The following is a 15,592-nucleotide window of genomic DNA, read 5'->3' as shown; positions in this document are numbered from 1 at the left end:
AGCACCGACACAGGGCCTAGGCCCATGACGTCTATGCTAAACACGACGCCAGAATGAAACTAAATATCTTCTACCTGCATATTAACATTATCCCTCCATATTTATGTATGTATAAAAGCTTATTAAATGCTTCCACCATTATCCTTGACAACCCATTTCACATGAAACACGAAATCCTGCAGACGCTGTGATTCACACCCAGGAATGCTGGAGGAACTCAGCTGGTCTCGCAGGATCTGTAGGAGGGAAAGGTATATTACCAACGTTTCAGTCTTAAGCCTTTCTTCAAGGCAAAAGCAAAGAGCAGGAAGGCATCAGAATAAAGGCTGAAGAATGACAGGGGGAGGAGTCCAGACCAACAAAAGGTATGAACTGGATATGATGAGAGAAAAGGTGAGAATTGATTTTGGCTCTGAAAGGAGACAGAGGGAAAAGGGAAGAGAGAGAGAGCTGGGGATGACAACAGTGAGAAGAACGGGGTGGATTTGATGGAAACTGCAGAAGGTGACATTAATGTCATCTAGTTGGAGGGCATCCAGACGGAAGATGAAGGTTGCTCCTCCAAGTTGCGGGTGGTCTCACATGGCAGTACACAAGATGAAAGACAGACATGTGAGCAAGGGAATGGAATAAGGAATTGAAATGAATGACCACTAAGAGATCTACACTCTTGCAGCAGACAGAGCTGAGGTGCTCAACGAAGCAATTTCCCAATCTGGGTCCAGTCTCTCTGATGTCGAGGAGACCACAATGGGAGCACTGGATGCAGTAGATGACCCCTGCGGATTCATAAGTGAAATGTTGCTTCACTTCACCTCCCATGCGGTGAAAAAGAAGAAAAAAAAACTTGCCATGATCTTTCGACATCCCCTCTCACCTTCAATGCCTCTAGTATTGACACTTTTTACCCTGACTACCCTATATACTCTTCCCATAATTTTATAAACCTATCAGGTCTCCCCCCTCAGCATCCATGTGCCAGAGAAATGTTCTCTCCAATACTAACACATCCTTCCTTAGATATGGGGCATAGAGGGCTTACAATTCTCCAAATCTGGTCTGACCAACGCCTTATCAAGGCTTAGCATTACATCCTTACTTTATATTCTCGTCCTCTCAACTTCTGCCTTCCTTGTGACTCACCAGAACTCCCAAAGTCTCTTTGACCTCTGCTTTGTGAATTCCCTTCCCATTTAGAAAATAGTCTGTGACTTTATTACCTCTATCAGAGTGCAGAACCATATACGGCATCCACCTGCTACTTTTCCCCATTCTCTCAGCCTGTCCAAGTCCCTCTGTGCACTCCCTTCTCAACACTACCTATTTTTATATCATCTGCAAACTTGGCCACAAAGCCATCAATTCTGTCATCCGTTAAAATATCATGTAAAAATAGCGGAACCAATAATGATCCTGTGGAACATTGTGAGTTACTGACAGCCGACTAGAGAGGGCTCCCTCCAACTCTCTGTCTTCTGCCAGTCAGCTGATCTTCTATCCCTGCTGGTACCTTTCCCATAACACATTGGGCTTCTGTCTTGTTTAGCAGCCTCATGCCCAGCATCTTTTCAAAGATCGGAAAATCTCAGTAAGCACTGACTCTCCTTTGCCTCTCTGCTTGTTACTTCCTTGAAGAATTCCAACAGATTTGTACAGCAAGGTCTTCCCTGAAGAAAACTGTGCTGACCATCCTATTTTACTTTTGACTTTCAAGTAGCCCAAAAACCTCATCTGCAGTAATGAACTCAAATACCTTACCAACCATTGAAGTCAGGCTAATGGGCCAATGGATTCCTGTCTTTTGCCTCTCTCCCTTCTTCAACAGTGGAGTGATATTTGCAACATTTAAGTCCTCTGGAACCATTCCTTACTCCAGTCATTCTTTAATTCCTCCATAATCTCTTAAGCTACATCATTCAAAACCCTGTGGTCTCATCCATCTGTTCCAGGTGACGTCCACCTTCAGCTTCCCAAGCACCTTCTCCATAATAATCGCGACGACACAGTGAAGACTGTCACAACTACTGATTCAGTTCATCTGTCATTTCTGTGTTATCCATTACACTTCTTCCACATTGTTTTCCAGGGCTTCGATGCCCACTCTTGCCTCTCTCCCACGCTTGCCTCTCTTTTACTCTTTGTATTTCTGAAAAACTTTTGGTATACTGTTTTATATTATTGGCTGGCTTACTTTCACATTTAATCTATTCTCCTCTTATTGCCTTTTTAGCTACCTTCTATTGATTTTTCAAAGCTTCCCAATTCTCTAGTTTCTCACTAATTTTTGCAACATTGTGTGCCCTCTCTTTTGCTTTCATGCTGGGTTTGATTTCCCGTGCCAGCCATGGTTCCTTAATCCTCTCTTTTCATCATTTTGGAATGAAATTTTAGTGTGTCTTCTGAATTACTCCCAGAAATTTCTGCCATTGCTGCTCTCCTGTCATTCCTTCTTGGTCCCCTTCCAATCAAGTTTGGCCAGGTCCTCTCTCCTGTCTCTTTAGTCACCTTCACTCGACGGTAATAGCAACACTTTTGATTTTGGCTTCTCTATCTCAAACTGAGAGTGAATTTCATCATGTTGTGATCACTGCCTTCTAAACGTTCATTTACCTTAAGATCCCCAATTAAATCTGGTTCATTGCCCAGCACCAAATCCAAAATTGGCTTTTCACTGATGGGCTCAACCACAACCTGCTCTAAAAAGCTATTATGTAGGTATTCTACAAATGTCTTGTCTGAGGATACAGCGGCAACCTGATTTTCCCAGTCTACCTGCATATTCCCCTTAACCACCATTGCCTTTAATACATGCCTTCTCTATCTCCTGTTGTAATTCGTACTGCACATTTTAAATCTGGATTATTAATCTAGATTTTTTTTTAAAAACCAAACCCTAATACTGATCCCTGGGGAATGCCATAATTCGCCTTCCTCAAGCAAACTAAGCCATCATTCATCATGACCTTCTGTTATCTGCCAACTTTCTATCTCTTCTATCTCTGCTATCAACGTGTCTTTCATGCCACCTGCTTCAACTTTTTTCTGATAAATCCTTTATGTGGCATCATATCAAAAGCCTCTGGAAGTCCGTGCACACCGCTGACTGCATGCAACCAACTGCACACATATAATCACGGATCTTATTCGTATATGCTCAAATTTCTATTGCCTCTTCTCATCCTTCCTAGTGAAGTGCAAGACTGGATGTTTCTCAGTCATATGAGTTTGTATGTTTCTTCTGAGTACTCCATTTCCTCCCACCCTTCAAAATGTACAAGGGTTGTAGATCAATTGGGTGTATTTGGGCGGCATGGTCTCATTGGCTGGAAGGACATTATCGTCTAAATGTAAAAAAAACCTCAAAAATAAAAATGTAATTCCTTTCTGCTCATTCAATCTTGGAATCTGTGAATCATATGCATATCTGGAAATAGTGGCCTTCACCTTCTGATCTCAATTTCTTAATACACACAGAGAAAGTCTTGGCCTCTGGGATAACTGTGTGCTTTTATCTGAAAAGCAACCTTAAATGTTTCCTATTAATTACTTGATTTTCCATCCATTTGACTGAAGTTTTTTTTTGTTACATGCCCTTGAATCGATAACAAGCCTATTGTGCGGTGCCTTCTCAGAAGTAATTTGGAAGTCTGTATATATGACGTCAACCACGTTTCCTAAATTGACATTCTGTTCATTCATCAAGAACTTGCTTTCCTTGTTGGTTTCCAATTCACTCCACTTCTCCACATACCACCCGATAGCATAATTTGAATTCCATTCAATTTTTTCCCTACTCTTTTCTCATACTCTCGGCCTTTTCTTCTGAACTGCCCACAGTTTCCGTGATTCTGACTTGTGACCAACCTGGCATCTGTCATATTTATTTTCTTTGCTGAATTTCACTCTCTATCTTGTTTATACTTCTGAAAGGTATTAAATTATTTGTTGATGTGGCATTACAGAGTTTGATAGGTATTGCCATGTGCAACCTGTAATTTTGCCTTATAGCAAACTAAATGTATTAAACGATACTGTATTTGTGAAAGGGAAACCCTGCTATTATGAAGTACAACAAGTGACCTGCTTAATTTAGAACATAGGTTTCATCATTAATGACTAATGCAGCATTGTATTTGTCAAATAGAGGAGGACGTAACATCACTGCTGATTTGGCAGCCAGTGTTCAAGAGCTTCTAATGTAGTGGTCGTCATGGCTACTGTTTCTTGCTTATGCAAGGGGTTCCGGGCAACACTGATGGTGATTCTTTGCCTAACGGCAGGCAGAAGAAAACTTCATGTAATATTACATTTCCGTATATTACAGGACAATAAAGGAATCTAAGTCTTGAATTTGTTATTTACCCAAAATTTGTTATTTACCTCCTTTGAAGACATCTCTAAACCACACCACTTTATATGACATAGCTTGTTTTGGTTGATTAAAAGAACAATAGAAACCCTCTGGGAGATTATTTCTTGTACTGCTTCTGAAGATTCTATATTATAAACATTTTCAGAATAAATAGTAGAAAAAGAACAAAAATTAAGAATGAGAATAGATAATACACTTAGCTCCTGATGATTGAGATTCTCCGATACTGCAACATACGAAGTTCTTTATTTAATGTCCAATATACTTGAGAACTCTCTTTGGCTTGGCTTCGCGGACGAAGATTTATGGAGGGGGTAAAAAGTCCACGTCAGCTGCAGACTCGTTTGTGGCTGACAAGTCCGATGCGGGACAGGCAGACACGATTGCAGCGGTTGCAGGGGAAAATTGGTGGGTTGGGGATGGGTGTTGGGTTTTTCCTCCTTTGCCTTTTGTCAGTGAGGTAGGCTCTGCGGTCTTCTTCAAAGGAGGTAAATAACAAATTTTGGGTAAATAACAAATTCAAGACTTAGATTCCTTTATTGTCCTGTAATATACGGAAATGTAATATTACATGAAGTTTTCTTCTGCCTGCCGTTAGGCAAAGAATCACCATCAGTGTTGCCCGGAACCCCTTGCAGTAAGACAGAAAGAGCAAAGAGAAATAAGTCACCATCTATGTTTTACACCCAAAACACAAATAAGTATTATGTCTTTCTCAATTCTGTACATTTCAATGTAACCCCATTATAATTCTGCAGTCAATAGCATTTGAAAGGATTGAAAGGTTCTATAATGCAAAAGACATACAATATTTAAGTACAAATGAAAGTTTATTTGCTATGAATAAAATTTTTGATTTCTTTAATCCTTTGCACTGCTGCACTCCGGCTGCCAGCTATACAAGAAATATCTGTCACAGGATTAGCAGCAATTGTGCGGAATAAAATAAGCATTATATAATGCACTGGAAATACTGCAGGTAACTAAAATCAGTGTTTACACAATATAACTACGTTCATAAAACTGCAGAGATAACTATCATGGGTTTGTTTAAATTTTTTGGTCATTTTATCTCATTGTGTCTGGGCAACAATGGAAAATAGTTCCACAGATGGCAGCCATGAGGTTAGAAACCTTAGAGGGAAGTTGGCTTTTCATGGTGTGCCTCACAATCCATTAAACTTCTGTGAAATTCAGCTGTGACATTTTCTCAGATTTTTTCAGATTAATATGATGTCAGAGTGGGGTCAATAAACAAGCAATTGAGCAACGAATCATGTTAGATTATTAAATTTTAATCACTTTTCCAAATTAATTAAGTATGGGTCAACAGCCGAGAAAAACTGTAGATCTGCCACAAATTATTTTCCCTGATGAACGTTTCCCTCAGAACACTACCATACCTTATCTGCGTTTATCTTGAAAACGTGCTAACAACAGATCCAATGTAGTCTCCTCTAGTTAGAGCAGTGTAGGGTGGCAGCATGTTTTTTTAAAAATAATGAATTTGGTACGACATTTAGAATTCACACAAGTTCTGGCTGTGTTTGAATATTCAAAGTAAAATTATAATTCTAAAATAAGAATAGGCTACATGAAGTCCAGTTTTAACAACTGTCTGTTTTAAGTTTCTCAGACATAATAAAACTTTTGCAGGTGAAACATGTGTCTCTTGATGAATTATTAATTTCTTCATTACAAGCTGTCCACAAGAAAGAAATATCTTAGATTTTTAGATCTATGGGAGGTATGCCATTTCTTTCTGTATGAAGTAAGAAGGTGTTCTTTAGCTTGTTTGGTTCAAATGCAGATACAGCTATTGGTCGTGCTTCATTAAGCAGGAATTCTGTGAGATGAGAGCCATCTTAAACTATGTTTGCCAATTAAATTGTCTAAATTAAGAGTGACCTTGGGATTTCTCTGGTAGTTGCCATCTGTTAGTTAAGGAAGCAATTTTTTTTTAAATAAATCAAATTCAAATTGAAAGTGAATATGGGAGCAATTCTTCAGGGAAAATATGTTTAACTTCTTCCATTCCAAACCTTTTTGAAGAATACATATCGGACGAATGACAAGCCAACTACAGAGTTTGCAGAGTGGGTTTCCTATATTTATCATTTACTTTATAATTCAGTCCAATAATCCAAGTTTTTTTTTGTAATTTAAATTTTTTTAAAAATTATTTACAGCATGGTTGAAGCCAATTCCGTGCCACCCAATTACATTTAAATTAACCTCCAACCCCGTACATTTATGGTAGGGGCAGGAAACTTACGCAGACACAGGTATAATATACAAACTCTTTACAGTCAGCGCCAGATTCAAACCCGAGTCGCTGTCACTGTAATAGCACTGCACTAACCATGCCACCCCTGCAAAAGCTGCTAGTAATTAATTTACAAGTATCCTTGGTTTGGTTAGCCTACCTTACTTCTACTTCAAAAGAATATTCCATTCTTCTTCCAAAGTTCCAATATTTTTTGATAAAATTCTTTCCGATTTTATAGTAATAAAAGCTTTTAAGATTAAGACAGGAGACTGTAATATGTGCATTGTCTTCTATTTAACTGTATCGAGAAAAAAATAACTAAAATAAAGTAACGTCTCGTATGTGTGCAATAAATTTGATTTTATGTTTCAATACTGAATTTGAATTCATTTGGATTAAGGCCGTGGTTCTCAACCTTTTTCTTTCCTCTCAGATACCACTTTAAGTAATCCCTATGCCATCTGTGATTAGTAAGGGATTACTTAAGGTGCTATGTGGGTGGAAAGAAAAAGTTTGAAAACCACTGTTTTAATCGTACCTAATTGATTCGTTATGTACAAGGTTTCATGACTTCTAAGGAAAGGGGCCAATGACAATTTTTCTCAAGCAAAATATTTCAGTATCAATGATTCTCAACCTTCCCTTCCCATTCACATACCACCTTAAGCAATCCCTTACTGATCACAGAGCACCAATGGCATAGGGATTACTTAAAGTGGTATGTTAATGGGAAGAAAAAGGTTGCAAACCACTGTGTTAAGGGATATGAATCCTCTAACCCAGCCATTCTCAAAACTTTTTTCAGCAATGAACCCCAATACCCCCCCTCCCCCAACCCCACCACCCATGACTCTGCTCAAAGTTTATGGTGCCCTTCTCTGTGAAGCAGTCAAGTTTAGTTGGTTTCTTCTGTATTTCTCTCCTACCAACTACATAAAACCATTACAAAATATTTGTGAGGTGAAAAGAAAACAAGGCTTTAATATAATGTGCTGTGGCCCCAGCACACCTCCTCCCACACCACCATTTGGGGCCCCAAACACACCTTTCAAATGAAGCAACATTTCACTTGTGAATCTGTAAGAGTCATCTACTGCATACGGGGCTCCTGCTGTAGTCTTCTCTACATTGGAGAAACTGGATGCAGATTGGGAGATTCCTTTATTGAGCACCTCGGCTCTGTCCACCGCAATAGCGTGGATCTCCCAGTGGCCACCCATTTCAATTCTCCATTCCATGGCCTTGCCAACATGTCTATCCATGGTCTCACATACTGCCAGACTGAGACCACCCGTAAATTGGCAGAACAACACCTCATCTTTTGACTGGACTCCCTCCAACCAGATGGCATTAATATTGACTTCTCTGGCTTTCATTAAAACCCCCACCCTCCCCTTCTTCCCTTGTCATTCCCCGTCTCCTTTCGCATAGACATGATAAATTCTACCTAGTCCTTTATCATGTTCAATTAACACCTTTTATTGGTCTGGATTTCTCCCCCATTGTTTGAATTCTGAGACTTTCGGATCTATCGTGCTCCTGCCTTTTCTTTTTTCCCCTTGAAGAAGGGCTCAGGCCCGAAATGTCAGCAATATATTTTTGTCTCCTATAGACGTTGAAATAAGTTCCTCCAGCATTTCAGTGCGTGTACTGCAGTCACAGTGTCTGCAGCCTATCATGTTTTCCCCTGCGGTGCAGTTGGGCCCCTATTGAGAATGGCTGCTCTAACCTATATCTACTATACATTATGAAATGAATGGCTTGAGGACACATGGTCTGCTATGTCCCAACCAGACAGGTGGGAATCTTACCAGAGTTTCAAAAAATTCCAATCCTCACATCAACATCTCCTTTCCCACTGCTTTTGAATTCCTCAAAACAAATCTGTGGTGACTTTGCAGAAACAATGGAACTGCTTTGGAAAGGACTTCACAAGAAGGTGTTAGTTGGACATGTAATGGAATAAATGGATTATTGTTTTAAAGGAACAGATATCCAGGCTCTGAAAATGATTCTGGTGCCAGCAATCTAAGACTGACTGAAGTTTGCTGGTCTAAGAGGGATCATATGGTTTTGCAAACAAAGAGAGGGAAAAAAACAAGTGATTCTTGAGACAGAGAGAGAGAGAGTCAGATTTGGAGCAGGCGTTGGTGCTGAAGGCTGCAAGAGTGGCACTCCTGCTACAAGACTGGCTTTGAGCTCTCAGTTCAGCCTGTTCTGGAAGAGGAAGTGCCTGGTTGATGTATTTCTCCTGGAATAGGGGAAAATAAGAACCCTGTGGTAACCTGGAAGAAGAGGTTATCTTTTGGAAAACCCAAGAGGGGGCAAGTTTCTTTGGCAGGACACTGAAGTGACTGATTGAAGGAGATCAGTTTGTGTGAGTGTGTCCAAAGAACAAGGAATACATCTCTCTCTCTCTCTGAAACCAACAAAGACCTTCCTTTGTAACAATTTAAGTTAAAACACCAGAGCCTGGTGAAGATCATAAATGTTAAATTCTGTGCACAGTATGAAAATTGCCTGAGATCAGAGAACTTGGAGAACTGAAAAGTGAATGATTGGACAGTGAAACAAAGAATTTTCCCGAACATATACACATTACATTCACGTGCACTTAGAATTAAAAGGTGGGGGGGGGGGTTAGGTTAGGTTAAGTAAAAGATTGATATTATTATGTTTTAAGAAAATTAAAAGCAACTTTTTGTTTAAATAACCATCGCCTTGATGAATTTCTGTGGCTGCTGCTTTTTGGAGTCCTATAGATTCGTAACAGGTGACATATTTCATTTCAAGATAGAGCACAACTTTATGGAACTCTTGAAGATGACAGTGATTCTATGAATCTGATCTCATTTATTCATTTTCTGTGAATGGGTATCATTGATTTGGGAGATTCTGTCATATCAAATGTATTAAGTTATTGCAAAGCATCCAATACCATGCAATTACACTATATTAACACTAGGAGTCTTGGGTGTAGTAGTTGGAAGGTATGTCAACTTGGAGTTTCCCTAGCACATGCATAGACTACATATCTTTCACTATGCTCGTTGTTCTCTAGGCACAGACAGTGTAGTAATTCAGAATATATTTCCCAGGATAAAAATGTCAAATGCTAGAGGATTTGGCTTTCAGGTAAGGATGAATGATACAAAGAGAGTGGCAGGTGCCTAGTGTGCTCTTCTGAGGGAGGTCCTGGAAGCAGATATGAACACATTTAGACAGGTAAATGGGAGGAGTTTAATTTGACATCATAGTCAAATGGTGTTCCTGCATTGTACAATTCTACATTTCTAGTCATCGGTTTGTAAGGAGAGGTTTTAGGGGCTGCAACAGCAGATCAATAGGAAATGATCAAAATGATAGTTCAGAAAAGTGTGCATCAGCCAGTGAAAGTCAGGCAACAGTAGGTATTGGTCAAAGAGTTCATTCTCATTGGATCCTCAGCAGACGTCTTCCGTAGAATTTAGTATTTATACCATGCTCTTCACTTTCCAAGTGAACCCATGCCACCCATAAACCTATAAAAGTTTGCAAATGTGGATGATCTTTCCTAAGGTAAGTAAGCAGTCTCTTTGAATTGCATCAAGTGTGACTTGAACAAGACCTAATCAACAATGATTCCAGGAATAGTAACTCAACTAACCCCACAAAATGAGATCATAACCCACGTGGGCGCGAAGATCATTGCAACACTCTTGAAAATAACAGCATTGTTTGATCTGCCCTCTCTCAGAATGAGGTGTAGTCATTAATCTTTCTCATCTATCACAATGTAATAGGTCCATAGACAAAGATGAGAGCTGTGCTGCTGTGGGAGCACTGGAGGTAAATCCACAGGCACACAGTATATCTGAAGGGATCCTCTTGTTTCTCTTTCTCTTATTGTTTGGTGCACCAGATGCTCACGACGACTGCCTTATGGCATACAGAAGTTAAAGTATATTATGTATATTTTTTTAATATAAAAAAGCAAGCTGAAACTTATCTAATCCCTAGCCTTTCAGAGGTTGCAAACTACCCAATAAAAATACTGTTGGATCTAAAACTATTTTAGATATTCTAAAAACGATTGAATTTTCTTCCAAAAAGATTGTATATGTATACATGACCAAAGAGAATGAAAAAAAGTTCCAACCGTATCACCACATCTAAAACACAAATCTGATTCATTAAAACCATCTTTTTTTAAATTTTTCAGGTGTCAAATATAATTGATCATTGCATAACATGCATGTATATTATATTTTTAATGTATTATTACTCGACAATAAAAAGAACCTTGAACCTGGTCCAAAACCTGGCAAAGCACAATTTGAGGAATATCATTTTCAGAGCTTCAATTATCAGTAATACTTGGCAAGTTGGTTGGTTATTTGCCTTGTGTACTTGCCAACTATGCCCTAGTCTAGTCTAGAAGTATCCGTATTGGGATTGATGAACTAAATATTGAACAACAAAGTCAATGTTAATATCCTGATTTCCTGATCTACTCACCTCCTCGGGTACTCAGTACAATGTCACAGTCCTCCAAGAATTCCAGAGGAAAGGAATATCAGCAACACTTGGGTTCAAAAGAGCTTGTGTGTCTCCACATAGTTCCAACCCCGCAGTCTATAAAGCTAAGTTACGTTCACAGGTAGCCACACGCATCTTGTAAAAGACAAATGCAAAAGAATCTTGCCTTTAGCTTCCACTCGCCCCATAGCAGGTCCAATGAACTTTCTCACAAACCAGGTAAGACATAGATACTTGATGTACAAAAGGAAAATGAGCAAAACCTTTCCAGCACTCACATTAAGGTAGATAATGATTCCAACCATAATTCACCCCAGTATAAAGGAGGCATCAGAATGATGTACTCCACAGCATATGCTGCAGTTACCAGGCTTAACCCACTGAATATAACATTGTAACATTCACTCTACTTCCGCATCATCCAAATAAAAGACAAGTGGATGATCTTGTAAGGCAGGGGGCAAAGGAGCAGCTGTGTTGACATCTGGAGAGAAGGCAATCATTGCAGCTCTCATTGCACCACTGCCATTCCCCTGGGGGTACAATACATCATTCCTATTGATCTCACCAGCTTATAGCTGTTGATCCAGGTTCTCTTAAACTCAAACATCTTTCCAATTTTATAGACACCTTTCACATGTATTACAGTGAAAATAAAAAAAAAACGGGCAGGTTCAATTCATTGTTTGTACTATATGTCAATCTTCTGATTTCCTCCTTTTAAACCTTGTTGAATTTAGCATTGCATTGCTTGTCAACAAAAGCCTGTCCAGTTATTAGATATTCCTTTGCAGAAGGGTTAATGATTGCAAAATGTGCCCCCTGATTAAAATGCAGAGTAGCAAGAGAACTTGATTATTTTTCAACAGTTAATTGAATGAAAGCGCTGGCAAGCTCTGTGCAGTCACACTGCTCTCTCCAAACTTAGCACTGATTAGGATTAAATAGGTTCTGTGTAATAACAGAGTTGATGAATTTTTGTCTATTCTTGCTGTCATTCACACATGATTGGCTTTCACCTTTGAAGTGCAAAAGTCATTTGCGGCTTCGTGACAACTGAACTTCACCTTTTAATTTCAATATTGCATTAGAATTCCCAAATACTTTTTAAATCAGATTTCACTGGCAAAACTAAATGATGAAAAATAATGAGGCTTGATTGCTCATCTATTTAACCCAGAAAACCTTCCTTCTCTGTTTTTACCAATTTGTGGGGTTAATGATATATCTATTACAAAAGTTAGGGCTGTATTGTTCCTGTGAATAAGAGCGGAAGAGGATTACTCTCACATCTGCTGATTCCATTCTTCATTATTATTGCTAGAATAATGCTATCCTCTCTTGACATTTTAACAAAATTCTGGGTTAATATATTCATTTTTATTGTTGCAATAGCATTGCATTTATTGTATGAGTGATTTTTGACTGAAAGAAATCAATGTGCACTTTACATGAGTGATTCAGATTTGCTCAGGTTTTAATTAGCAATCATCACCAAATGTCAAAATGCCTTCCTCACAATGTTTTATTCTTTTCATGTGAATGAAGGGTGTTGTTGTGACTGAAGTTGTTAAAAACAACGTGGTGGTGGCCTGCTAACTTCGACGATCTGCTGCAGATGTCAGTGATCTTGACAAGGCTGTCTGCTGTATTCAATGGTTAGCAATGCATAATGACAGTTGGGCGGACCAGAATGCCCAAACCACCAATGTTAGTGAAGGTAGTGGACCTCCATTCGTCGTGAAGGCTACCTGTTCAGAGTTGAACGTATTTCCTATGCCATCGGTGCTCTGTGATTAATAAGGAATTGTTTAAGGTGGCATGTGTTTGAAAATCACTGTTTTAATCGTACCTCCTTGACTCGTTATGTGCACGGTTTCATAACTCCAAAGAAAATGGGCCAATGACAATTTTTCTCAAGGAAAATATTCCAGTAACAGTTGGGTCCAGAGCTGTGATTCTCAGCTTTTTTCTTTCCACTCACATACCACCTTAAGCAATTTCTTAATTGAGCAGCGATGGCATAGGGAATACTTAAAGTGGTATATGTAAGTGGAAAGAAAAAGGTTGAGAACCACTGATTTAGAAGGAAGGAAAGAAAGAAGAATGTTTTTGGGATCTTGGAAGGACTTGTGAATCAAATTGTGAAATACTACCATGATTTTGTTAAAGTTACGGAGAAACGCATGTTGGATATATTCAGAAGAGACGGAAAGTTATTTGTGAGAATTGTCCATCTAGAGTGAATACTGGGGAATTTAGGTGGAGGATAGGTATCTGTGGTGTCCAGTGAAAAGGGCTGAGTATGTTACTGAACGAGGAAACAGGCCAGAAAAAAATCGATCCACAGACCCATATTTCGATTATACCAAATCAGATGAGGAATTTAATTCAATGAGAATTATAGGAATACAGATACGTAATTCCCTGAAAGTGGCATCATACGTAGATAGGGCCATAAAGAGAGCTTAAGGCACATTGGCATTCATAGGTCAAAGCATTGAGTTTACAGTTGGGATGTCCTGGTAAAGTTGGAGTAGTGTGTGCATTTTGGTGCTAGGTAAACACAGGAAAGATCTCAATACAATTGAACGAGTGCAGGGAAGATTTACTAAGATGTTGCTGGGGCTTGAGGAACTGAGTTACAGGGAAAGGTTAAACAGGTTCGGACTTTATTCCCTGGAGTGTAGAAGAATGAGGGGAGATTTGATAGAGGTATGCAAAATTATGATGGGCATTGATAGAGTAAATAAATGCAAGAAGGCTTTTTCCACTGAGGTTAGGTGAGATACAAACCAGGGGATGAGTTAAGGGTGAAAGGGGAGAGGTTTAGGGGGAATTTCTTCACATAGAGAGTGGTGGGAGTATGGAATGAGCGGACGGCTGAAGTGGTGAATGCAGGCTCAATATTCTCATTTAAGAAAAATTTGGACAGGTACATGGATGGGAGGGATTTGGGGGGGGATAGGGACTGGGCAGAATAATAGTTCAGCACAGGCAAGAAGGGCTGAAGGGCGTATTTTCTGTGCTGTAATGTTCTAAGGTTCTATCAGTAACGGTAACCATAAAGTGATATGATTGCAGTGAAAATCTGTCCGATTCACTAATGTCTTCAGTTAAGAAAGTTTCCCATCCTTGAATGGCTTGGTCTGTTGGTGGCTCTAACTATAAGCCTACCAAAATGCGGGTGAATTTAATAATTTATGGAAAGGCCTACAAGCCACTTTCTACATGGAGTGATCAATAATGGACACAGCATACTAGCCTTGGATTCCACATTCTAGAACAAATATAGAAATGTTAGAAACAGGCTAAGTGTTTTATTGCGTGGTCTCATCTCTTTCTCACTATAAAATAATGCACACAGCACATTATTTCATGTCAAGTGTTACAGATTGAACCCATAGCATGTTGTTGCATGAACCAAGTGCTTCTTTCTGCTCACTGAAATGCTTCTATATAGGTAACTACTCCAGAGATGATGATGCCAAGCACCATGTTTCTCCCCACAAGTGTTCCAGAGAGGGAAAGTCATGCAGTCCTGCAGACTGCAACAAGCTCCAATACAGAAGACACTGCAAAACTACTTGGTATGTTGGATGGAAGTTCCTCCATTACAAAATATATTGTGGGGTGCATCATAAGTCCGCAGATTGTATTGTCATTATACACATCTTAATAATCAGTATAAACTTAAATATATTGATTTCATTGTTTATTATTAATGTCTTGTGAATCACCGTCATCTTATACACATCAAACTTGGCATTAATAAACAAAATGTAAGTAGGTGACCTATAAATTCTAAAAAGAATGCTTTAGATCAACTTTCCCCCCCCCCCCCCCCCCCCCATTTTCTTCAGGCTGTCTTAATGATCACTGATGCACACATGCTCCAGTGAAACTTTCAGATTCAGTGAGGTGAATTGTAGAACAAAGGCTGGCTGAGGCCAGTATTATTGCAATCTTTAAGAAAAATTTGGACGGATACATGGATTGGATGGGGTTAAATGGATATGGGGTCAAGAGCAAGCAGGTAGTACCAATGTGGGACACTTTGGTCAGTGTGGGCAAGTTAGAGCATAGGGCCTGTTCCACGCTGTACGACTCTAACACTATATATTTTTTAAAAAGCCCAGGTATTGGTTAGAAAATCAATGTACAGAATCAACATTCAGTCAACCAAATGTTAGTTTCATGCCCCAAAAGGAGAGGAGAAACAGGATGGGCTCATGATGGTAATCCAAACTTCAATCATTCGATTCCCTTCATGGCCTTAGCTGCAGTGTGGGCCATACTTTGATAATTTTAGAGTTTGTCCAACAAGTGAGGAATGTGATATTTGTTTGTCCCTTATTTTCAAGCCGTTGCCTTCATTCAGAAAATAATGGTGGACTTGCAAGTGCTTCTCAGTGTGAACCCCATAATCTGCA

The 15,592-nt window shown here is 39.3% G+C and overlaps 1 protein-coding gene across 2 annotated transcripts in view; it reads left to right on the top strand.

The window, feature by feature from the left end:
* zfhx3b (zinc finger homeobox 3b) overlaps positions 1-15,592 on the top strand; it is a 524,157-nt gene that overhangs the window by 494,443 nt on the left and 14,122 nt on the right. For both annotated transcript variants that reach the window (XM_069901315.1, XM_069901314.1), the window contains one exon: positions 14,623-14,749. In XM_069901315.1, coding sequence (XP_069757416.1) covers positions 14,623-14,749 — 127 coding nt within the window. The remainder of the gene's footprint in view (positions 1-14,622; positions 14,750-15,592) is intronic.

The sequence above is a fragment of the Narcine bancroftii genome, chromosome 10, assembly GCF_036971445.1.
Source record: "Narcine bancroftii isolate sNarBan1 chromosome 10, sNarBan1.hap1, whole genome shotgun sequence".
Taxonomy (NCBI): Eukaryota; Metazoa; Chordata; class Chondrichthyes; order Torpediniformes; family Narcinidae; genus Narcine; species Narcine bancroftii.
The sequence above is the reverse complement of the archived record's forward strand: the minus strand, read 5'-3'. Positions and strand labels throughout refer to the sequence as shown.